The sequence below is a fragment of the Cnephaeus nilssonii genome (assembly GCF_951640355.1).
Source record: "Cnephaeus nilssonii genome assembly, chromosome: 17".
NCBI lineage: Eukaryota > Metazoa > Chordata > Mammalia > Chiroptera > Vespertilionidae > Cnephaeus > Cnephaeus nilssonii.
Window position 1 is genome coordinate 23,247,000 of NC_137088.1, and position 27,047 is coordinate 23,274,046.

General features: G+C 36.1%; 1 protein-coding gene across 2 annotated transcripts in view; it reads left to right on the forward strand.

The window, feature by feature from the left end:
• Window positions 1-27,047, forward strand: part of TBC1D5 (TBC1 domain family member 5) — a 446,950-nt gene that overhangs the window by 287,397 nt on the left and 132,506 nt on the right. For both annotated transcript variants that reach the window (XM_079795163.1, XM_079795164.1), the window contains exons 12-14: window positions 81-127; window positions 221-290; window positions 7,133-7,305. In XM_079795163.1, the coding sequence (XP_079651289.1) occupies window positions 81-127; window positions 221-290; window positions 7,133-7,305 (290 nt within the window). The remainder of the gene's footprint in view (window positions 1-80; window positions 128-220; window positions 291-7,132; window positions 7,306-27,047) is intronic.

The following is a 27,047-nucleotide window of genomic DNA, read 5'->3' on the forward strand; positions in this document are numbered from 1 at the left end:
ATAGAGTAAGGTAACCTCTGAATCACCTTCTGTTACAAAATGACACATTTTGATGTGTATGTATTACTTTTTTAAGTGAGGAAATGAAAACGCTGTTGAACCCTGAGTATCTGGAACATGATGCCTAGTAAGTACAGATACTTTCTGATATTTTTATTTTTTATACCATATTTACTTTAGTGAAGGTTTAACAACAGTATATTATTTTTCTACATTTTAGTGCGATGTTCTCACAACTTATGGAAACTGCTGAACCTTGGTTTTCTACTTTCGAGCATGATAGTCAAAAGGTAAATCATATAGTACAGATCTTTTCATTATGTTTGAAGGAACAAATAATTTCAGTAAGTAATGACATATAATCAGAGAATAAAAGCCATTATCCTATATAATAAAAGGCTAATATGTAAATTGTCCCCTTTACCGGGAGTTTGACCGCAAGTTCGACCAGGGGGTGGGGCCGGTGGCCAACTGCCTGCAGCCCCTCACCCCAGCTGGCCCAGCCCAATCGGGGTGTGTCGGCTGGACCCCACCCATGCATGAATTCATGCATTGGGCCTCTAGTTATTACTATAAAAAAGAAAATATGAAAATACCTGTGGAATAAGTTTGAACTGGGATTTAAACCGTATCTCTAATAATATTGGCAGATATTATTTACAAAGGTAATATAAAAAATTTTGTGTAAATAAATGGAAACTTCTTATACGTGTGTATGATATTCATGCAATATAACTTATTTAAAATTATTATAAACTTTTAATAAAGTGCATTTATCTACCTGATCTGTTGCTATCCTAGTGAGTTGATAGACATATTATTAACTAAAGTGCATAGATAAACTTTGTAACAAATAGGCTGTTTTACTTTTACTAATGCATCACTATGGAATTTACACATTTAGCATCAAACCATTTTTTCTTTCTCATATCCTTATTTTTAATTATAAGTTTTATTATGATATAATATACTGTAACATTCACCTTTTTAAAGTGTACATCGGTGAGTTTTAGTATATTCACAAGATTGTGCAAATATCCTCACATCTAATTTCAAAACATTTTCCTCACCTCAAGAGGAAATCCTATACCCAATAGCAGTCACTCCCCATTCCCTCTTCCCAGAGCCTCTGCTGTTACTAATCTACTTTGTATTTGTACTTGCCTCTTCTGGACAATTCATATAAGTAGAATTATACAATATATGACCTTTTATGACTGACTCCTTTCCTTTAGCATAATGTTTTCAGTGTTCATTCATGGTGTACCATGCATCAGTACTTCATTCCTTTTAGTGGCTGAATAATATTTCATTGTGTGGATATACCACAATTAGTTTAACCATAAATCTGTTGATGGACATTTGGTTTTGTTTCACTTTTTGCTTGCTATGAACATTGTGTACAAACTTTTGTGTGAACATCTGGTTTTTGTTCTTTTAGCCTGTCTCTAGGCATGAAATTTCTGAATTATCTGTTACTGTAAACAAACATATATGCTAACCTAGAGATCATTATGGTATTTTCATTTTTATTATACAATATTGGAAACATTGCAAATTATTCTGGCAAGGTATATTAAGAGTTTTGGGCACATTATGTTTTATATGATTAATTTATTTTATATTGGTATAATTGATTGCATTCTGGTTAGAAACCATGTATTAGTCAGTCACTTCATTCCATCTCTTAAAAAATGAAATGGATAACTAATGCTTTTTATGCCTTTGGCCTAGGTCAAGGCAAACTACTGCCTGCAAGCCAGTTTGGCCTGCCATCTGTTTTTGTACAGCTTGTGACTTAAAATGGCTTTTACATTATTAAATGGTTGAAAAAATATGAAAAGAAGAATAATAATTTGTGTCAGATGAAAATAATATGGAATTCAATTTCCATGCCCATAAAAGAAGTTTTATTGGGATACAGCCATGCCTGTCTGTTTACTTCTTGTCTGTGGCTGCTTGCACGTTACAACAGCAGAGTTGAATTGTTGCAGCACAAATTGTATGACCTGTCAAGCCTGAAATATTTACTGTCTGGCTCTTTACAGGGAAAATTTGCCAACCCCTAGCCTCGGTGATAAAGTCTCCCTTCAGCAGAACTTGTTACCTTCTGTAAGGGTGATTAGAGCAGAAACTTGCTGTCACTGTATGTGATGAACTACACATGTTGTGGAACAATAACTTTATATTCTTGGCAAGTGATTTGATGAACTTGTAGACTTATGTGAGCATCAGAATTTGGAGCAGAGAGTATTTGAATACATTTAATACAGGCATCATGATTATTTTATACAGTGGTCATTTTGTATTTTATAACTTACTCACTGTATCTAAGAAACTGAGTGACAACCATGTGAGTTACCACTTTTCTTAGTTTTACCTACTTATGTTGATATCACTGAGTCAAGTTCATGAAAATGACTAAGATAATGCAAAGAAAGGCATTCATTTTATCAGTGAACACATAGATGCTGTGACCTCTGAATATTTATATTAATTCTTTCATATGTCGTTGAGTAAAATATTCCTTAAAAGCATTTCTAATGAATCCCTTTTTATTGTTTTCTGATTCTCTCATCTTTTTACAAAGAAGTTCGAGAAGTTAATATACCACTCCCATATTCAGTTCTTCTAGTTTAGTGGTTCTCAACCTTTCTAATGCCGCGACCCTTTAATACAGTTCCTCATGTTGTGGTGACCCCCAACCATAAAATTATTTTCGTTGCTACTTCATAACTGTAATTTTGCTACTGTTAAAGAATCGTAATGTAAATATCTGTGTTTTCCGATGGTCTTAGGCGACCCTGCTAGCGGTTCTCCCCTGCTAGCGGTTCTCAACCTGTGTAGAGCCTAAGACCATCGGAAAACACAGATATTTACATTACGATTCTTTAACAGTAGCAAAATTACAGTTATGAAGTAGCAACGAAAATAATTTTATGGTTGGGGGTCACCACAACATGAGGAACTGTATTAAAGGGTTGCAGCATTAGAAAGGTTGAGAACCACTGTTCTAGTTCCTTTGAAAATTCAGTTATATCATATGCTGCTTGTTTCAGCAGACATGTTTTTCCTTAGACTTGCTTGATGAAAAAAATCAGTGCATTGGTTTACATAAAGGCATAAAATCATTATCTCGTTGCAGTTTGTGGACTGGCTCTGCTCTGCAGAACACATTGACTGCTTAATAAATGGTTAGAAAAATTTTCTAGTTTTATTGGTAGTTGTGGCTGTCCCATTTGATCATATTTGTTAAATGCAAACAGCATTCTTTACTGTAAGAAATCCTGATGATAAGGAAGTATTTTATAATAACTCTAGCTTCTCTTTTGATTTCACTGTTTAGCACTTAGTGATCTGGAATATTACTTTTGAGTTTCTTAAATGTAAGAGATTTTGTTATAAGTATTCTGAGCACAGAGGAAATCTTTCAAGCTATGTATCTATATAAAACCCTAATATGCAAATAGAGCATACGGTGGAACAACCAAACAACTGAACAACTAGTCGCTATGACGTGCACTGACCACTAGGGGGTGTGCACAGAACATGGCAGGCATTGGCTACGGTGGGATGGTGGAGCAGGTGAGCGGGGGCACCAGACCAAGGTGGGGCACCGGTCACTGTCATCCGGGCAAGCCTCTGGTGGTTACTGAAAATTCTTTGCTCCTGTGCACTGTGGTCCCGCCTGGCACTCGCACCACCCGGCGCGGGCCCCAATCGCCCCTCAGGGCTTCTCCACCTCTCCCTGTTCCTGAGTGGTGATCAGGGCCGACAGCTGCCTCTTGCACCTGCTGCTGGCACCGGAGCTGCTGCTCATATCCACTGCTGGCGCCAGCCCAGCTCACACCTGCAGCCGGCACCAGAGCCGCCACTTGCACCCGCTGCCGGCACCTGGCACCAGTCCCAATCACTCGGCACCATCAGCAGTGCGAGCGGCGGCTGCCGGCCCCGATCACCCCTAAGGACTTCTCCACCTCCCCCTGCTCCTGAAGGGCAATCGGGGCCGGCAGCCGCCGCTTGCACCAGCTGATGGTGCCAGCCCTGCTCACACCTGCTGCTGGCGCCGGCCCCAATTGCTCCACGCTGTCAGCGGGTGCGAGCGGTGCCAGTGCCGTCAGCGCGTGGAAGTGGTGGGTGCAGGGCTGCTGGCAGAGAGGGGACTGGGGGCCATGGCGGGGGGGCAAGTGGGAGGATGTGGAGGATAAGCCGAGACCCACTCCTGTGCCCACCATAGCCTCGCGGCCCACAGTTCCTTTCATGGTGCACGAATTCGTGCACTGGGCCCCTAGTAGTTTATATAAACCTTATATTAAGCATTTGAAAAATGGACTACATATGCTATTGATTTAATGATAACTCATTCTATTCAAACTAGAAATTGATTATATGATTTCATTAAGTTAAATATTTTTAAATAGCTTAATTTAGGATCACTTCTCTCCAAAGCCAGTGATTGTATATCTGTGGTAGTATGTATATTCAAAACCCTCAGAAGAAGACTAGATACAGTGATCTATCTTCCATGGGATTGTTAGCAACCCTGTGTGAGGTCAGTCCCTCCACCCACACAGTATGGAATTCAGCTGCACAGGGTTCTTCAGGAAAGGAAAACTGCATGACCAAAAAACATAAAATGTTAAATCACTTAGCTTCAGAATAAACACTGCCTTTTGAATGTGAATAGTATCTTACAATTAACACCCATTCAAAAAAACCCAAACACTTATTTCAATTTAATATCAGTAGGAAAAAAATTAACAAGAATTAAATTTTTAAATTAAATCTTCTTTAATTTAAAAATTTTAACAATTAAAATATTTATTATTTAAAGAGAATGTTAGGTATTACAAAATCAGAAAAAGGTGTCTTGGATGTATTATTTTTATAATAAATGACCACAATATAGAGATTTCCTCTTCTCCTGTTTAAATAAGTGAATAAAAACCAATTGAATTATAAAAATTGATATAGATTTATATCCTTCAGACCTAAAGACACTAAGGCAGACATGCAGGAAGTACAAAGGATGCATTTATTTTTTTAAAAAAAAATGATTTTATTGATTTCAGAGAGAGGAAGGGAGAGAGAGAGAGAGAGAAATAGGAACATCCATGAGGGAGAAACATCGATCGGCTGCCTCCTGCATGCCCCCTACTGGAGATCAGGCCTGCAACCCAGGCATGTGCCCTGACCTGGAATAATCACCTCCTGGTACATGGACGGTGCTCAACCAGCTTAGCCATACCAGTTGGACAGGACAAATTTTAAGACCAGAAACGATCCTGGAGAGACAGATGGAACCCCTTCCAGGAAACGTTTCTTTGTACTAACACATGCTCCTCCTCTCCTCTGTTGTTTCTACCAACCTGATTATTCATGCTCACATGTAGAATTCTCAGTTATTTTCTCTGTAGTCCTCCCCTCCCAACTACAAGGGCAAGAGCTTTAACCTTATTTTTGTGCCCCTGAATCTGGTCCAATGATGAAAAGATGATGTTAATCATAGAGATCTCACAGTTTAGGAGGCCAAGAAGTAGTAAAGGAGACTGTGGTAGTAGAGAAGATGATAATGAAATAGGACTTGATCCTCATTTTTAAATATACTTGGGAGCTCTTCTATGGAAACACTGGGGAGGGGATATTCAGGTAAAAGAATGTCATCCCCAGGATCTATAGAAGTGAGAATTCTGTAGCCTCACTAATGAATGAAAGGCCTTAGAAATCAGGCTAAATAATTTGGTGGGGTTTTTTTCTTCTTGAGTAAAAATGATGGGGAGCTATTAAAATGTTTAAGGAGGGCAATTTGACATAGTCTAATACCTACTTCAGATAGATCACAGGCATTTTGGAAGATGGATTTGAAAGCAGACTAAATTAGGGATAGTGGGACCAGTTAGGAGGAGAAAAATAATTAGAGCTCCAACAGATTATAACAGTATAGCTGAGGAAGAGGAGACATATAAGAATCCCCTGAGTGGTTCTGAGGAACTAAAATTGGTAAAGTGGGTGTTCTTATTGGAGGATGGGTTGAGGTATGCATGGAGAAAGGATAAACGTGTGTTTGAGCAGAAGATGATAGACTTAGTTGTGGGCCTACTGAATAAGACACCCTTTTAGCAATCCAAGATTTCTTGTCAAGATTTGAATGTATGGGGGAAACACTCGAGAGTTCTAGGTTATGAATACAGATTAGAAAATCTTTGGAAAGGGTTTTGGTTGAAACACTGTGGATGACTGAGATTATCCAGGGAATTATGTGTAAGTAGAGAATAAAACTAAGACCAGAACTATGTGAAAAAGCAACATTTGTGAAGCAGAAACATAAATTTGAGCTACAGCAGTAGACTGAGGATGAATGATAGGCAGATAATCATGAGTGCTGCTATAAATCCCATTTTAGAGAGGGGTAAAATCGAGGACAATATCAGATTTGAGGGGGTAGTTGAAGTTTTCATGAAAGCATTACAAGGAGTTACAGTTATATCTGTCTTACTGTGGAACATGGGAGAAGATATAGTTGGTCCATATAAATTGTCTTGTGTGTTTTTTTAAAATCAGCTATATTTTAGTCTGGAGAGTTTTTAAATGTTTTCTACTTAGCTATTTAAATTGATAAGGACAGTTAAAGAACATCTTATTTTCTAGTTTTAGTTTCCTTTATTTTCTGACTTTTTTATAGTTTTGAGAGCTCAAATTAAAAGTTTTCATTTGCTTTTTTTCATATTCCAGTTTTATGCCACAAGAAATATGTTTTCATTAGAGTGTTTCTTTTAGGTACTATGGCTGATTAGATAAACTGCCCATGGACAAATAGACTAGTGGCCACCACTACCTCTAGCCAGAATTATCTTGTAATGCGTAACGTCACGAGAGAAATTGGTCAAGGGAATACAGGTAGAAAGTATTTTAGAAGACATTTTCTGGCCTTTATGTTCACAGTCCTCTATATGATAATCAGCATATGATTCCACATTATAAGCATTTGTCATAAGATGATTATTGATTCTATTTAGACTAGTTGTTGGTTCTTATTTAGACTCCAGTTGATAAATGTATTCAGGAATGATGTCCACATATTTGTTAATTTCAAATTGAAATATAATACTTGTTGTATTTTTCTTGTTTTTAGGGGAAAGAAACACTGCTGACTCCCATCCCCTTTGCTAGACCACAGGACTTAGGGCCAACAATTGCTATTGTTACTAAAGTCAACCAAATCCAGGATCATCTGCTGAAGAAGCATGATATTGAGCTCTACATGCACTTGAACAGACTAGAAATTGCACCACAGATATATGGGTTGTAAGTATTAAAAGTTTACATTGCAGCTCTACCTAATTATGAGTTACGATGATTTCCCTATGTGTACATTTATAAGAGTAAAAGCAAGAACTAACTGGTTCAGCTCCATTTCATTTCATATCTCTTTTCTATCCTATGTGCCAAGGCTCATAGCTTTCACATATGATATTTCACCTAATATCCCCACCAATCCTGGTAATTGTTACAACTTTGTTACAGAGGAAGAAACTAAGTCATAATTCAAATCCAATCAGGATTGGCTCCATAATCTGCAGAATCCAGTGCAAAATAAAAATGAATGGCCTCCTTTAAAAAATTAGTCAGAATTTTAAAATGGCAACAGCAGCAGATCATTAAACCAAGCATTTTAAGAAGTATAGGGTCACACAGATCATACACACATGGAGCCAGCCCCGAACCCAAACATTTTATTGTATGGTCTCCTGTTCTACCCTCAGAAGTGCATTTTGAAAAGTAATTTCAATGCCCTTCAAAGTGAACATAATATATTAATATTCTTTAACCACATAACTCTGTAACATGCTATAGCAGAAAAATAGGGAGCTCCCTAGATGTGTGTGAGTATTTGTATGTATTCATTCAGTGGTTATAAGGTGAGTAGGCAAATTACAAAGAGCAGTTTTAATAAATATGAATTAGTTGTACAGTATTACAGACAACCAAAGGATCCTTTATATTAAAACAATGGAACATATCTATGAACTATTAGGTAGTTCCTTGGTAGATATTTCTTGCAAATTCCATCTCTCAATTAGGTAGAACATGAAAAATTGAAAAGATATCATTGAGATGTACATAGTAGATGCTCAGTAAATATGAATTCATTATTTGAATTACAAAGAATCTCAAGTCAAAGGTTTAGGACAATTTATTTAGTCCAAAGTAAAAAATATCAATGAATGTTTTCTTTATGTCCTCATGTTGTACAGACTCTTTCACTAATAAATATTGAGCTCTCTTTCTTTTCTGGAACTCCTAAATTGTAATTTAAGAAGTCTGCTTTCCTGTTTTTAGTGATGCTTGTTTTCATTTCTGAGACTTCATCATTGAGAGCAGCTCCATCATTCCCACTTGAAATAAGAAAGTTGTGGGTAACATGGGTATTTAGCAGCATTGTAGGTTATTAATGAATTGTAATTTACACTTAAAAGTCTAACTAATATGTTTGTGTTTATAGACATAAAAGTTTATTTTAAAGTAGCTATTGACAAGGTTAGGACAGTGAGACCAGTTAGGAAGGAAGAAATAATTAGGGCCCCAAATCAGGTTGTTATAGTATAGCTGAGGAACAGGAGAGAGTAACTGTGTCTTATTATCACCTTCAATATATTGAATTTGTATATTTTCAACTACATTTTATACTTTGATATAAATAGAATACATAATAAGCATCTGTGGGATATGCAATTAATGTCACTTTTGAGGAAGGACCCTCACACTTGGGCTTTGACATTTATAAATTATGAGCTCTTTACGACACTCATGGGATAAATTTCATATCTCCCAAATGTTTATTGTATATCTTCCATTTCCTTTTTTTTCTATTTTCTGGATTAGCAATTGTTTTGCTATAGTGGTTTATAATAATTTAATTGGGGAGGTTCTTGATTATTGATAAATAATCTGCTTAATTTTATGAAATAATTTTAAAATATTTATATCACTGTGTATTTGTCCTAACACATATCACTTTATAATTATGTATGACTACTAAGTTTTTTTAAACAATATTTGAAATATAAACATATGTTAAAAAATATAACTTTTAGTCATTAAAGCAATATAATTACCGACCTTAAAAATTCTCTTCCAACAGTTTAAGCAAAAAGCTTCCTATTCTAAACACAGTTAATGATTGAAATATTCTTTTCTCTTCAATGAGCTTTATCTTATACATTTAATGTATAAACCAGAATGAGGGATTAGAAGGTGAAGATCCAATGATAATCTTGTCACCCACCACTGGTTATTCCTCCAGGATTACTGCTATTGAAAAAGCTGAGTATGTTCCCTTCCATATGAATAATTATCATGATTAAGAGTTATGGAAAGAATAATAAATTACTTGAAATAATGATTAATAATTAATATTTATTGAGTATTTTCTGTGGGCCAGGATCATACTGATGGCTTTACATAGATTATTTTATTTATCCTCAAAATACATTGGGATAGGTACTGCTATTATCCCAATTTTTTAGATGAAGAAATTAAGGCTTATAAAGGCTTATTTAGATTAACCACCTACCAAGAAGCTGAGCCAGGCTTTGACCTCTTAAGCCTATATTAACACCCTAATATGATTCAGACTATGAGTATGGTAGGAAACTAAGGCATCCATAGGGATTGTGTTAGGTTGGGTTATGAGCCAAACTCAGGGTGACCAGATTAGCAACCTAGACCAGGAAGGTACAAATCCTGGAATTAGAGGAGTCTTGTTAGTGAGCAGAAGTCAGCCTCCTATAGCGGAAATAGGAAATCAAGGGCACTGGATAGCCCAAGGCTCATAGCCATGCCAAGGCAAATCGTATATATGTTTTTATGTGAAAATTAGACTGGCAAGCATTGTTAAGAGCAGTTATGTCTGAGAGGGAATGATGGATAGTGTTTATTTTCTTTATAATTTTTGTTACTTTCTCAGTTGTCTCTGTTGATTATAAATTGATCATATAAGAACAAAAATGTGAGGACAAAAGTAAGAATGTACTTAATTATTGTTAATGAGTTGTCAACATCCACAAAACTGAAACACCTTAAAGGTATATTTGAACCATTGTCAGTAATTTTTGAAGAATTACGGAAAATGGAGGACATGGCAAGAATGCTTAATATGAAATAACTCTGTTTTAACATCTGCAAGTACAATCAAATGTATTTACCTTAATCTCTGACAGTATATTAGAACTTTTAAAAAATAGGTCAGTTCTTAGGGAGGGAGATTTTTGTGTGGAACTATCATGTACTTACCAGAACAGTTTGGACAAGATAGAGCTGCGTTTTCTTTCCTATCAAATTACCAGATTCGATAAAAACTTTTGACTGAATATTTTTACTTCACCACTTTCCTGTTATATTGTTTTGTTCAAAATGGAAAATTTGTAGACTGAATGATATTACATTTAGGCTTGAAATTTACTTTTATGTAACTGCCATGTTCAATGAGTATGGATTAATATATTGTGACCCAGGTGGAATGAGGTATCTGACACCAGGCCATAGAAACCCAGCTTTTTAGGATCTGGAAGGTCACTCTTTTATCTACTTCTGACATGCTTCAATCTGATTTCTTTAATATCCACATTAAATAATTGAATATTTCAACTTAGCAAATCTCATGTTGGTGAGTTTGATACCATCACAGGCAGCTAATTCCATGGCAGATTTCATACACCACTCCACTATACCTCCCAGTATAATATAACAAATATTTTAATATGTAATAAATGTTAAGCATTTGTTCACAAGGAGCTCACAGTATTTTATAGAGAAAAAAAATGAGATTTGAAATATACGGACTTAGATGAAATCATGGCTTGAATATCCCATTTACTATTAAAGTTACATCTGTGTAGTCAGGGTAAATACTATGTTTGGTCTAGTATGATATATTTGTAAACAACATTATTTTGATATAGTTTAATGATTAGAATCATGCACAATCTGCTGTTGGAGCACAAATACAAGGAACACTATATCAGAAATGCATTTGGCTGCAAGTAACAAACTCAACTAGCAATGGCCTAAACAAATGGTGATTTTTGTTATTTTTCCTAAAAAGTAACAAGTCTGGAGATAGGAGCTCTGGCAGTGGTTCATTGGCTTTACTAGTACAGTATGGAGACCTACAGATTCTCTCGGCCTTTCTTCATGATTGTGGCTAACTGGTCTCAGGATGCTGGGATAGCTAGACATCAATTATTTCGTAGATCAGTAGGTAATTGTTCAAGGTTGTATATTTGTTCAAGAGGCTGGTGCCAACCTTATTTGCCTCCTCTGATCAAGCAAAGCAGAAACTCTCCCAGCAACCACCTCTAACAGATGTAGGCTTAAATCTCATTGGTAGCATGTTGTTAGTAATTCAGTTTGTCTTATATATACAGTATATATATTTTCTTTCTAAAAACTTTTCGTTAAAATTTGCTTTCTCTAATAAAAATAATGCTTTTATTTTCATTGTACTTCAAGTATTATTTCTTAGGCATTTTTATATGATGCTACAGATATTTTTATACCACTGTATCTCCTCCAAAGGGTTCTGATTATGACTTAAACTGCAAATGGCATGTGTAGCATAAAAAATTTCCCAAACTTTAAAAACATTTAAAAAGATTTTTTACTGAATTTTATTTAAAATTTTATTAAAATTAAATGATATATTACATGAAATTTGTTGGAGATAATATGTTAGACCTTTTAGAATAGATAATTGTGTTAATAGGCATAAGCCCTAATTAGGAGGCATCAGAAACAATGTAAAATGATTAGGACTGGGTAGAAAAGAGTTAATGACAGGCTGAGTAGGTTCAACTTTTATCAAAGACAACTTCTGACCTAAGTAAGTTAATGGGATTTAAACTATTAAAAATACAGCTAGTGAGAACAGTCAGCATTGTGAACACTATCAGAATTCAGCCAGATCAGTGGCACTGAAGAAAACCAGAGTTCAGTTCCTCTAGTGACCATACCCCAAGTATGAAGATGGTAAATCTCTATGCCTGGGGTGGGAGGGAAGGAGGGAACAGAACTACAAATGTGTTGTTGTTTTTACTTTATTTTTGTATCTTTTTTAATATTTTTATTTATTTCAGAGAGGAAGGGAGAGGGAGAGAGAGAAACATCAATGATGAATTATTAATTGGCTGCCTCCTACATGCCCCCCACTGGGGATTGAGCCCGCAACTTGGGCATGTGCCCTTGACCAGAATCGAACCCAGGACCCTTTAGTCCACAGGCTGACACTCTATCCACTGAGCCAACCCAGCTAAGGCCAAATGTATTTCAATGGGTAGAATTTTATAATGTTGATATTTGGTATGTATTGTAGGTTTACTTCATTTTAATTATCAGTTTGTAATGGAAAGGTCTTTATTTTATCTGAAACAAGAACTATTCAGAAAAAATATAATATATTTTGTCTGTACCTTCTTACAATTGCTGAACTCTTCATTCATTGCAACCCAGAACCTGAGTGCAGGTACTGCATTGCAATGGATGCTTGCAAAAGTTGAATTAAAGTAAAATTAAGATTACCTTGCTTATAGGGTTGCCATGTGAAGCCTTCTATTTGCATAGTACCTTAAACGATGTCTGGCACATAGGAAACACTTTCTAAGTGTTCATTAAATTAAAAAAAAAAATCATAGCAGGGATCATAAAATTCTAGTTAAGATCTCATACTTCTAAATAATAATAAAAATGATGAATAATGTTATTTCTTTACATTGAAAATTAATGGGAAATGGTTCTTTCTGGAGTCCTGAGCCCCCATATACCAAATGCCTTTTGCTTTGGTGTAGCCCATCAATACGTAGCTGTCTTTCTATAGCTTGATCAGCTCTAGGCAGGGGGGTGTCCTGCTTCTTGGTATTTAGAACGACAGTGACAAATCAGGGTGGACCAGCTCCTAATATGATTTTCCTCTCCTATGCTTTTGTGGAAAATTCAGTTTTAAAACAGTAGTAAATGTGAGGTGGTTTGATCAGTTAGTTGGTCAGAAGTTTGTCTCTGCCTAACGATTAAATTTGTAAGTTTTCACATTAAGGAAATTTGATTAAGCTGTGTATGTCATTTTCTCTTAGCTTTTAAAGTTTATATCCTTTACTTGATTTCATTAATGTAGGATGATTGAATTTTTCAGTTTAATAGTTTTAAAAATAGAACTGCTTTAAGCCATCATTCCTTCAGCATTTGCTTTATTAAACACCTACTGATGTCAAGCAGTGTGCTCTATGTTACATCACTTGGGTATTTGACTAGTATTACTAGAACAGGGAGTAGCCGCTATAGAAGGCTAGAGAAGAACCAGTCGAAATAATTTGTGTGGAGTGCAGATTTTGAGTCAGTAAGTGGAAAAATCCTCTACCTTCACCCCAATGTTTCAACAGAGGCTCAGCAGTCCCCAGCATAGTTTATCAGAAATCAACTAAAGGGAAATGGTAAAGGGAGAGAAATGGTCCTGTCCCTTGGACTGCAAACTAGCTATCAGACATTTTATGGATGGTTGCCTTATGAATGAGAGATTGGACAAAATGGCAAATAAATTCCATATCAAATTTGCACACAAATGACTACATTCATTTCCATGAAAACATGATCAAACCAAATGCTTTAACCAACAATGATTAGTTTTTTAAGCCAGCATACCAGTGTTTTTATGTTGAAAATGACTGTGGTTCTTCAAAAGCATGGTCACTTTAATAAGTTAGACACCTATTTTAATGAAACATTATTACTCAAAATACTTCTGGAATTCCCTTTTTGAAATTATCTTCATTAGCAACCTGTTTCAAGGTGGTATAATAAAATAATTTTTAAAAAAACGTTTGATCTCAAAGTATTGCCTAACCTCATTTCGCAGGTTGTTCATCACATGTGGCTCTAATTAGAAGTGTTAGTTACTTGCATGAATAAAACTCATCCTCAGAACACACCGCTGGGCTTCTATGGGAGGTATACAAAAAGCCAACCAAAGCCTCTGGCTCTGAAAGAATAATTTCACAGAGACATTTTGGTACCTTTGCTAAATAAAAAGAGTAAGTTTTATTGCTTTCCAGTCACAGGTGTATGTATTTTATTCTGGGTGTGTAAAAAGTTGATGTTAAGTATTATACAGCAAAACCCAAACAACACACTTGATACTACTTGATGATAAACATTATGTTCTTAAATACAACTGTAAACTGTGGATTATCTAAAAGAGAATCCAGTATGAGATGTCTGTCTTTTCCTACAAGATCCTAATTCACCCAGAGACATATTTGCATGAATTTTATCCTCTACTTGATCCATTTTAATTGGCCACAGCCTGCAGCAAGTTCGTGCTTATTCTTAAAACAATTTGGGAGCATTCTGGAGCCTTAAGTACCATTAATAGGACAGTGCATTTGAAGGACCTTGGAAACTGATAGATTAGGGTCCTGGCCCCTGTAGCAGCCATAGAACCAGCTGAGCCAATAAACTGCCATACCTTCTTTTGAACATAAGCTGGAAGTTATAGGGTCTGGGGACAATTTGGTAGAGTTCTATAAAAACCTTGGCTTATCAGAAAACAGCTAAAGGGAAATGGTAAAGGGAGAGAAATGATCCTGTCCCTTGGACTGCAAACCACAGTCCAGTTGGCCAGATTTGGATTTTCAGCTATTGCCCAGCTGGTGAACAGCTCAACACTATTTTAGGTCATGTGATCTCATTGTAGCCAATTGCATGGCTTGGCAGACAACGACATAGTAAATATCTATTCACACAAATTGTATGCATACTGCATATGTCCATGTGCATTCTCTGCTTGTCTGTATTGATGATAACATACCCACATAGATAGAGGGATAAATTGTGTGTATAGGTCTGTACCTGGATATTTAACACAGTAATTATGTACTTTGATTCCTTCTAGGAAACAGAATGGTAGGAATAATCTAGTTAAATCCGTTTCTATGGGGATTTTTTGACTCCTTTTTTCATATTTTCTCTAGTTGTAAAAATTACAGTGATTACACATCATAAAGCCTATCTGTAATAAAACGCATCAGCTGGCCAAGGTTTTCATCGCTCACTCAATAATCCATTAATACAGCAACGTTGCCCAGGCATCTTTATAATACCAACTCGGAGGTAATTTTAATCAGCTAGACCAGCTGGTATTTAACAGCAGCTGCTGGAGATGCCACAAATATACTCAATAGCTGACATCTTTATTTGCAGTTTTTCAAGGGGAGAAGAGATTCTCCTGTGGTTACTGGTATTAAGCATTTAAAAGTAGGTGTAAAGTATACAGGGGTTTCTACCTAGATGAGAAGAGGAGGGATTAATGATAAAACAAAGGTGATAAATTCTATCAGGAGGACAGGTTTGTGAATGAACAAACTGCTCAACTGAATAAGAACACATTGGCTTTGGGTGGACTTCAGACCTTTTTCCTAGTTACATTTGCACTAATCGTGGCTATCGCTAGCACTAAAATTGTAGTCTGCTATGTGTAGCATCCTTATATCCTTCTATACTGGATTTGTAGTGGTCTTCCTACTACATAAAGCTGTGAAAAAATAATTTGATTATGTGAAAGAGTGATCTGTTAATTATGCACATGGTCTGTCTCAGCCCCTGCATGCCTTGGCTTTTTTTGTGTTATGAATATATTTTCATTAATGTTCAATTTGATTTGTAAGTGAAAGGAATCATTCTCAATGTGTTCTGTCTAGTAGTAAATACAGAATGCTATTTCACATTGGTGTGTATGAGCATGTGTGGGGGAAACAGGCATCGGCAACATGAAGTTAACAGTCACAAACCCATTATAAATAAAAATGTAATTACACTTGGGGGAGCTTGGCTTACAAAGCTCAGAAATCCATAATGGAGCTCGCTGGTAGTAAATGCCTGATCTGTTTGCTAAACTCCACTGTTCCCAACCCCTTTCTCATCGTCTTTTAGCAAATACTTTGACATCTCCACTGATCAGAAATTAGTAAAGAGAGCTGACTTTCTGATTTATAAAATAGTTGGCCTTTGTCTCTGGGGTGAGGGTCTTACCTTTTGGTTGAATGACTAAAAGAGGAGAATTAGAGTAAAATAGGAAAAGTAAAAGGTATAATGAAAAAAGCAAAAGTTTTTCAAGACAGTTACTTAATTACCACAGTTATAGATGACAGCCTTGCATACAGATAGCTGTATATTGAACTTGCTGGTGATATACATGTCTGATGCTTATGTGAACAGAGGTGAAGTGGTTTTCATCTTCATAGAAAACTTCTCATGTCATTTTCTCGAAGACTGATTTTAAAATTAAATAGAAAATAATAGAGTTATGGGCCTTGCATACTTGGTATAGAAATAGTTTTGTTATTTCTGACTCCTGTAGAGCCATCAAATGTTCTTTTCTTATGCTAATCGTCCCTGCTGGGAAATGAAGCATTACAAACCCCTAAAAAAGTGAAATGTACAATCAAACGTTCTTTTCTTATGCTAATAGTCCATGCTGGGAAGTGAAGCATTACAAACCCCTAAAAAAGTGAAATGTATTACATGTTGCGTGTTCTCCTGTACTAAATTATCAGAGGTTAGCAGAATCCGTTGTCCTACCAAGTCTTCTGCAGGCAGCTCCATTCATCAGTGCCACTGCTTCTCTTTCTTTCAGAGCCAAATAGTGATCTGTCTGTGTTGGACTGTGATTGATACTTAAAATTAAAATCTAGTGACAGGATGGATTACAGAGATAGCAATTTGAATTTAAAAATTACTTAGCAAGCATTTTTCCTCTTATTTGTAGTGAAAACAGTCTGTTTAAGTTTGTTTAGTGTGTTTGACAACAGACAGGTTGATATATTGCTGGGCACAGCGGTGGGTTGGACTTGAGTGGTATTAGCGCTCTGTGTTTTGATTAATGGTAATTGTTTCCATGAAAAGGCATGTTTTACGTACAACTCATAGTTCTGGAAAACAGAAGTCAACTTGCAGGATTCATAATTACCATTCCGAGTTAGCATATAAAAAGGGCAAGAAGCAGCAGCGCTGGAGTAGCACAGTAGGATTTTTTTTCTTTTGCATTGTATTGTAGTTAGAGAGTGTTCTGTATGTCAGAATATAAATCTTCTGTTATTTATCTTTTGTCCAGTATTTGAAGTTGATTTATGACACATTTCTGTATGCCATAATTTAGTTGGAATCCTATACTAAGGTGAAATTTCACCTGTCTCTACAGTAAAAGGAACTGTAAAAGGAACCCTAAGCAACCTACTGAGGTATAGATTAAAATTTTTTTCCTATTTTTCTCTAGTCTTGCTCTCATTTTAAAAGAATGCAATTTAGAAAACAATTAGAAGGTTTATTTGAACAATTCAGAGATTTCAGTTGCCAGTTTAAATAAAACATTTTACATATCGTTAAGGTACATAAACCCAGGGGAAATAAAAGGTAATTTTTATTTGGAGAAAATAAAACATGCATTAAGGACAACGTTTTGTCAGCTTAGAAGCTGTCAGAATAATGCCCTCATAACACCTTTCACTGTCACCTGTAGGTCTGTACACATATGTGAATAGATGCACGTATACTTTATCTGCCCACAAAGTGTATAATGCTCTGCATTTAGACTGTCAATAGGTAGAACTTGACTTTGAGTGTCCTTACCTTTAGCATGAACAAAGAAACACCACTTGCACATAAGGACTTGGAAAGGAGTGGGAGAAAATGTCCTTACCCTATTTAAGCACTCTTGATTTTAAGACAGTGAGACATTTTGTAAGTGGGAGATAGTGCTAGTTATGGGTGCCCCCCCCCAGTCCCCCCGCTTCTCTTTTTGTTTTCTCCCTACTAAAGATAAGCACTAGGTAATGTGGTAAATGCAATCAGAATGTTCCTAAAAGAGGCATAAATGACAAACATGTTTGTGAAACCAAGATGAGAATCAGTATTTGCACAACAACCCTCCCCTGCTTTTTTTTAAAGGAGCATAGAAATTTCAAGTCTATTGGGTAATTTCCTAACTATTAACCCAGGAAACTAAATATGATATTTTAAAAATAATAGTCCTCCCTGATAGGAGCAGGATTTTAGGTTTATATTAATGTTAAAGCTTTGACGGAATAAATAATATATGCCTTTTATATAGCTTTTATGTAAGTCGTGTTCTTTAATATATTTGGGAAGAGGATAGGAGGTGAAACCTGCCGTGCAGAGACTATGGTGTTACTGTTCTATTTAAAAGGGAATGATCCTGCTCCATAGTAGCCTGGATTGAAATGCCATTTGTCAGGTTGTTTATTCCAAGCAAAATTAAAATTAATAAATGGTTGTGTAATGCACACCTAAGCCTTTGACATAAATATAATTTTTTAAAAAAATTATTCCTCGTAGTTAGCAACCATGTGTCATTGTGGCATCTTTTATTGAAAGGAACTTTATTTAAGTAGCATAAACTTGTTGGATGGGCTTCAATTAAATGATGATTTGTTAATGCAAATGTGTAGCGAATGATGGTAGTACATCTGTCTCTTCATCCATAGGCCATTACTGTGCAGCGTTAGCACATGATTGTAAAAAACGAGAAATCATTATATGCAGGTAGTACATATTCAATCAATTCTGACCTTATGTCTCTGGCAAAATAAAAAAAGTATCAATGTAAATGATATTGAGTCTGAATAACAAAAAGCAGCTCTTTGACTCTCTGTGATTCAAGCTGTTAGGTGATGTGAAGTGACTGCTGTTTGGGATTGATGGTTATTGGTGGCCCAGTGGGGAAAGGCCATCACTTTAATCCTTTGTCATCCCTCCCATGCACTCCTCCAACCCAAATTACATTTTAAGTTCTGTTTTCTTCTCTTTTTTAAAAGATGTTATGTTCAAGGGTAGTCTGAGGGATAGTGTGAGAAATGGGCACCGATGACCACCAGGCTGAGCAAGTTAAGCAAGCAGTGACAATTAATACAAGAAAAAAAAATCGTACAATTAGCTCCAGCTCCATAAGTGTCTAATGAGCCATTTGTCAGTCTTTTGGTGAAATAAACTACTCTATCTTAATTCTCCACTCTTGCAGCAAATAAATAAAAGTTATGAAACACCCGGGCACCAATAAAATATAATTTATTTCACAGGGCATGACAGAACTCTTTACATATCTAGAATGAACATGTTATTTACAAATGACTTGTGATACTCATATAAACCATGGATCTGTGTGCTAACTGCTTTCATTAGAGAGATATGCATTTTTTTTCTGATTGTTTAATCATTTAAACGTATCATTACTCCTAAAGGCATGTGAGTTAAAGTGACTCCTCCTGGTGTGATTAACTCATGAGGCCAAAAAGAACCTCAGAAATGAGCTATTCTGCAGCTGAAGACATTAAGAATTTACGGGAAAGGACAAAACAATAATTTTCATTGGGGAACCTCTCAGCTCTCTGCTGATTATCTTCCTGCCCTCATTTATTTTTAGGAACCCCAATCTCTCGAAAGTTTTTCACCACCACTGTGTATCACTCAAACAAAACCACGCTGTAAGCTTTTTTCACTTGTATTTTGTACTAGCTTAAAAGTTGTAATCACCATACTGTGAAAATGTGACTTGAAAATTCACATTAAAGCCCTGGCCAGTGTGCTCAGTCGTTAGAGCATCAACCTGCACAGCAGAGGGTCTTGAGTTTGATTCCCTGTCAAGAGCATGTACTTGGGTTGCAGGTTCCTAGCCCCATCCGGGGTATGTGTAGGAAACTAATTGATGTAGCTCTTTCATCTCTCTCTCTCTCTCTCTCTCTCTCTCTCTCTCTCTCTCTCTCTCTCTCTCTCTCTCTCTCTCCCTTCCCTCTGCATCTTCTGCATCTCCCTCCCACTCTCTCTAAAATCAATGGAAAAAATACCCTTGGATTAAAAAAAAATTCACATGGAAAATGTGCAGTATCATTGAAATTAAAGCACAGATATTTTAAAACTAGCAATTGGTTGTTTTAAGTAAAAGAAAAATACACAGAAGTTGTTCTTCAGAATGGCATATACCGTGGTTCTTGAGTGTAGCTCCTGGACCAGCAGCATCTTGAAGGTTCTGGTTAGAAATGCAGATTCCTTGGTCCCTACTGAATCAGAAACTGTAAGCGGGTCCAGGAGTCTGTTTTCATAAGCTCTGCAAGCAATTCTGGGAGCCACTGATATATACTGATAAAGTAATTGAAGCAAAAATAAACACATGTTAATGAATCCCTGATGTATATACAGAGCCCAAAAGAAAGCAGACAGCTTTCAGCTTCAAATAATTTCCAGGAGATCCAGCTCATCTTGTTTCCAACCCTTCTTGGTTGGTCCACTACTACTTTTACCTCCCCCTTTTTTTTCTTTCTCTGTTTTAATACACTTTCTTTTTCTCCCCATTTTGCAAGGTAATGATAGAGTTTTCAGGCAAATTCCAAGTTACTGGGCCTGCCACTATCATATTTCTACTAACCAAATGTTTCGGTCTATAATTTGGGAACCCTAGTATTTGATGATTAGTATTTTATTTCACCTTTTAATTTTAAACTTATTTCAAAGCTATTAATACACAATTCACTTAGGATGAAGAGAGGAGGTATCTTTCAGTGCCAGCCTGGTGAATCCAGGAAGGAATAACGGGCAGAATCTCTGGAATGAGTCATGTATCCCAAGTGTCTGATGAGGGGTCACTAGGACTTGTTGCTTTACACCTGCAGCTGGAATGATTAGCTGTGGTTACCAGTAGCTGTAGCTTGACCCGCAAAATGACACCGAGTCCAAAGTGGAGAGTGGCAAGTAAAATCAGAAAACAGCCAGGCAGAATTTTACTAAAGGTGAACGAGAACCAATGGTAATTGTAGGCAGTTTTGTTTAAAAGGCACTTCTGTGTCCCTTGCTACTCAAAGTGTGGTCCATGGACCAACAGCACTGCCTCCCCTGGAAGCTTGGTGGGAGTGCGGAACCTCAGGTCCCACGCCAGCTAGCCCACTGACTAAGAATGCACTCTTTAACGGCTTTCTCAGGAGATTTTCATGCACATTAAAAACAGGGATTCACTTGCTCGGTATATTAGCAGGCAGGGGATTGGGTGAAAGATTGATGGTGAAGGCATATAGTTAAGCAATGTCACTCTTTTATATGGAGATGAATTCTATGGGGCTGTGATAGTTCCAAGGGGGTTTTCAACAAATGCACAATGCTATTGCAGTTATAGGAGGAATTATTTTATTGGCCTGACTTACTTGATTTTGGAATAAATCCAATATGGAAATATGAAATTTGATTAATGATTTTTAAATTTAAATTTTATTTGTCTCTTCCCCTGAGGAGAAGTTAGAGTTCAAAGTGATATTATAAGTGTGAAAGGGGCTACACCTGAGGGAAAATTAAGGTTTAAATCTAAAGTCTAAAAAGAAATCTGAGCTTAGACTTTCTTAATTTGTTTTTTAAAAAGTGGTAAAAAGGGTTTGGATCATGACATTTTTTAATTTTTTTAAATTTATAGTTAACATACAATATTACGTTAGTTTGCAGGTATATAATCGTCTAATCACCATGTTGTACACATGAAACTAACATAACATTGCAGGGTAAATCTAGTAACCATCTAATACCAGACATAGTTACTGTGATACTATGGACTATAGTCCCTGTGCTGTACATTACATCCCCGTGACTTATTCTATAACTGACAGTTCGTACTTAATCCCCTTCACCTTTTTCCCCCAGACCCCAACCCCCTCCCATTTGTAATCATCAGTTTTTTCTCTGGGTCTGTGAGTTGTTTCTGTTTTCTTTTTTTGTCATTTGTTTTATTTTTTATATTCCACATATAAGTGAAATCATTACAGTATTTGTCTTTCTCTGTCATACTTATTTCACTTAGCATAATATCTTCTAGGTCTATTTATGTTGTCACAAATAGAGAGTAATTAAAGATATACATAGATTTTGCTGTAAAGCTTTTTTGGCAATATTTATTTATGATACTGACAAACTCTATAAGTTTAAATGCTTAAAAATAGTTCAATAGATAATTGTATGTCCATACAATGGAATAATACTATTAGCCACTTTAAATCACTCTTTAGAGATGCATACGGTATTTATTGACATAGAAAAAGATTATAGCAGAATACACATGAAAATATTCTTATTATAAAATGAATGTGTTTATATTTTATATGTGCATGGAAATAGAATTGGAAAGCTGTAATCCAATTGTTCCGGGGCTATGAGATTATGGGTATCATAATTTTCTTCATTTTTGCTATGCTTTTATTTTCTAGCTTTTCAGATACAAATTCAGATTACTTTTGTAATAAGAAAAAAAATAATTTTATATTGTCAATCTTGATATTAACTAATTATGTAGAAAAATACATAAAACCAATTATTTTAAATATAGGTGAAACATTTCCCTTTAATTTAGCACTTATTGTGTGGTGCTGGTGCTAACTAGAAATATACCTCAAGGAACTCAGCATGGCATATAGAAGAACTTAGTCCTGTAAATAAAAGGCATGTGAATCTGAATGATTTACAGAGGAAGGTATGAAGGTCATGAAGGTAGTTTTACTGGGAGTTCAGAAGAATGGCTATCTGTGCTTCATGGCAGACAGGATGCGGGTCCAGCAAGAAGAGATGCTTGATAGAAGTTTTTGAAGGAGTTCCCCCATATCCAGTGAAGAGGCTGAGCATTTTTGTCTTGTGTAAAAGCGGTGAGGAGAATGTGACTTTGTAGTGTGCAATTAGGAAAGACTGAAACTAGAACTGCATAAGGGGAAGTGTCCATAAATGAGTCTCAGCAGACAGGATTTTAGATGCCATTCTAAAGTGTTCATCAGATGAGCAACGCAGGACAGAATTGATCAGATTTACCTTTTAGAAAGATCTGTCTGGCAGTAGAATGGGCCTATATAGGATAGCAGCCCAGAGGCAGGTTAGAAAACTGGTGGAGTGAGAGGCAGGTAAGGTAAGGTCTTTGGTAGTAGAGTTTCAGAGGGAAGGATAACTTACAACTCAAACAATGATATATCTTGACATTCAAGGATTGGAGACAGGAGAGGGAGGGTGTAAGGGCTTAGAGCCTTTAACTCCACTCCCAGATGAAGGAGGAGAGAGAAGTTGGGGAGGAAGAGGGGTACAATAATGAGTTCTGTGTCAGGTGAACTAAGTTGGAGTTGCCTGTTCAGATCTCTGTACTGTTTCAGTATTCTATTTTGATTTTTTACTGTAATTTTCAGCTTGAATATTTATTTTAGAATTATTTGTAATATTCTATTAATAACTTTCCTGATACTTTACAGATTTAAAGATTTTACTCCATATTTTTAAAAAATATATTTTTATTGAATTTTAGAGAGAGGAGGGAAGAGATAGAAATATCAATGAGAAGAGAGAAACATCATCGATTGGCTGCCTCCTACATGCCTCCTACTGGGGACCAAGCTCATACAACCTTGGCATATGCCCTGACCTCTTGGTTCATGGGTCAACACTCAACCACTGAGCCACACCGGCCAGGCAAGGTTTGCTACATTTATATACTTTTTATAAGAAATCACTATAAAACAGTGATTAAGAATATGAGTCAGCTTGCCTGGAATTAAACCCAACTCCACCACTTACTCTGTGTGCTTTAGAAAAATAACTTGCATCTCTATGCTGCAGTTTCTCACCTGCCAAATGGGCACGATACTTTTAAAGAGTTCAGAATTACATGAAATGCTACACGTAAAGCTCTTAACATAGTAATCACTCATATAAATATGAGCCAGAATTATTATGACTTAAGACAAAATGTTTTCTAGGAAAATAGTTTTCTAAGAGAAAATATTTATTTGCACATTTTTCTAAAATTAAATTTAATATATTCACTATGCAAAACAATGGAAGTCTGTAAATATTAATGTGACATTTTCTGAAACTTACAAATTGCAGAGGCCAGTGCCAGCAGTTCAGGAGTTTATTTACAAGGAGATGATCCAGTGGTGGCTGATAGCAAAAAAACAGCAGGGCAGGTGCTACAGTTATGGGTAACTGACATACAACTGTACTTTACAAATACTTGAGAATTAGATGAAATGATTTAGATCACTGGGAAGGTAGCTGGTTCCTCTCTGTCACTTGCTCCAGACTCTATCCGTACCCTCTTTCTAATCCCACTGCTCCTTCAGCTCTTCTGGGAAGTGTGGAGACTCCAAAGGACAGTGCTCCTAAGTCCCCAGGAGGTGTCGACTGCTCTTTTGTTACAGTGACAGACTTAGCCTGTACTTCCCATTTGGCCATGTATGTGCTTTCCTCAGTTCTCTTAACTTCAATGCAAATGTCATGCAAAATATTATAGGTGGAAATATTCTGCTACATGGTGTGTGTATACATATATCTTTTTAAATAAAATTACAGATTTCTACATGTCAATATATGAAGATTCATTTCTCTGAATTACACACCATGGAAATATGTGGTGCAGCATAGATGACCAGTTATTACTGGTCAAATTCTTTCCTTCAAGTAGTTTGTTTTGACACACAAGTCACTAAGTGGTTTTTCAGAGAAAGCTTAGCTTGATGGGTCGTCACATAAGCCATTTGACATTTGTCCCCAGTTAGACCGGATGCCACATGAAAAATTTACTCAGGCAAGAGGCTCCTAGGAATAAACAGTTCTCTAGTGTTGCTCACAGGGGACTCAGCAAGGTGAGCAGAACTTCAACTTGTCACGGATGCACTGTTCTGACAAACATAAGTAGATGCTAATGGCTAAATCGTGACAGAATAAAGTCCCACTACCATATGGCTAATTGCCACAACAATATCTTCAGTGTTATTAATCAAGTTTTCATAGTGTGCCATGATAATTGGAATAATTAGAAACAGCATAGGCATTGCTTGTCTCCACCACACAGTTTGCAGACAGGGACCTCAAACAACCACAACTGCACATTCAATACTGTACTGTTTAGTGCTATCTTCTCCTCAAAAATATTTTGGTTAATTAATGAATTAACTGCTTGCCATTGGTGTATTGTGTGAGCTTCTGTAGGGACATAAGTATCTAAAAGAAATGACCAAAACCCCTGTGTATCTATTTAAATAGGCAGTGTTCCTTTAAGGCCAGAATAGAGATCTGCCCATCTTAAATCTCTTAGTTTGAAAGATGTATTCATTGTACACTAATTTGGATGATGGACATTAATTTTTTGGTCATATATTTCCCGTTTTAGCTAATTTAGTTAAGAAAATGAGGAATTAGAAAGCAATTGAATAAATTATAAGATGTAAGTATTTGCATAATTTGTTTCAGGCAAATACTATATAGTAGCGCTCCCAAAATGAATTATTATGAACATATCTTTCAATTATGGATGAAGTAAATATTACCATTTTTAATATCTCAATTGAAACTTATATTTTCATGTTGCTAATATTGAAATATACTCACTTCAGTCCTTTATAAGCTAATATCCCTCCCTTCATCTTTATGGAGGAACAAGAATTCATTTGTGTTTGGCACGGTGCTCTAATAAGAGGGCTTCCTGCTTGCTTTGCTCTGTGAGGAGGTGACCGAACAGGAAAGACAGAAGATGAATGGTAATCAGCGACTTGGTGGTGCTGAAGCATTTAGGCAAATAGATGAAGGGAATGGCTGTTGTAGGTGTCTGTTGTTAAACAGCTTGTCTCATTATTTTCAGTATCTAAGTTAGGGATGGGGAACCTTTTTTCTGCCAAGGGCCATTTGGATATTTATAATATTATTCACAGGCTATCAAGATTATGTACTTAAAAATGAGCCTGCTATATTTGGTCAAACATTTAATTAACTCACCCCTAATGCCTTGACAGGGCCAGACCAAATGATTTCTCGGGCCTTATATGGCCTGTGGGCCGGACGTCCCCCACCCCTGTTCTAAGTGATATATAAGTAGTCATAGTTTTGAACTCTGTGCCAACTTAAATTTTGTTACCCTTGCTTTTGTAGTCCCATTGCATTCTTCAACTAGAGATCAACATTTCTTTAAAATTTTAGATTCACTGGTGTCTTCGGTTAAAAAGTATTTCAAAAATTCCCAAAATAAAAATAACTAATAAAAAATAGTATTTTATTATAACTTTAAAATTACCTCAGCCAGAAATGGTTGCTTTATTGATCCCTGAACTCCATAAAATTTAAAACCACTGTGTTACTCAGTTTCTTGTATTGAAATGAGTTGTCTCTTTTTCTCCCTTCCTTTGCCTCTGTAGGGATGGAGTGAGAGGCACAGAGTAGAGACATATTAGGAAATTTGGAAATTGGAAGTAAGAAAGCAAGAAAATGAAATTTTTATCTTTTAATCAACTTAATTGATGGTTATTTATTCACTTTGTGGATGAAATGACTTAGACCTTTTACTTCATTATCCTATTTTGTCTTTTTACTGCTCATTAACTAGAGGCTGGTTGGAAAAAAAATGAAACTATTTTGGTACTCATTACCAGTTATTATAAAAAACGGTGTAGAGGAAAATTTTAAACCAATGTCTAGAATGAAGTTTGGGTTATATGTAGATTTTATTTATTTACTTTCCTCATTAAATAAAGTATAATTGTATTTTTCATTTAAACTTTCAGTTTATTCTTTGTGTCATTAGGATGCTTTTGGATACATACTACAGGAAACCCTACCTTGACTGGCTCAAGCATTAAGGAACTTAATTAGTTCACATAGCTGAAGTCTAGAGGGATTGCAACTCAAGGACCTCAACTAAGGATACGTTTTTTCTGTATCTTTTCTATATTAACTTCATTGTTGGCTTCTTAGGGCTTATGTCTTTGTAATCACAAAATATTTGTACTATTCCAGATGGAGAAAGAGAATGAAACCTTTTATCAAATACAAAACAGCAGTTTCTTTCAGTCCAATTGGACCAAATTAGATCATGTGCCCACCCCAGACCAAGAACAGCTCTCAAGGAGATCCTCATCTCCTGTTTACCTTAGACTAATTGGGGTCTTCATTAGAGTAGTGGTTCTTAATGGTGGCTTTTGGACCAGCAGCAT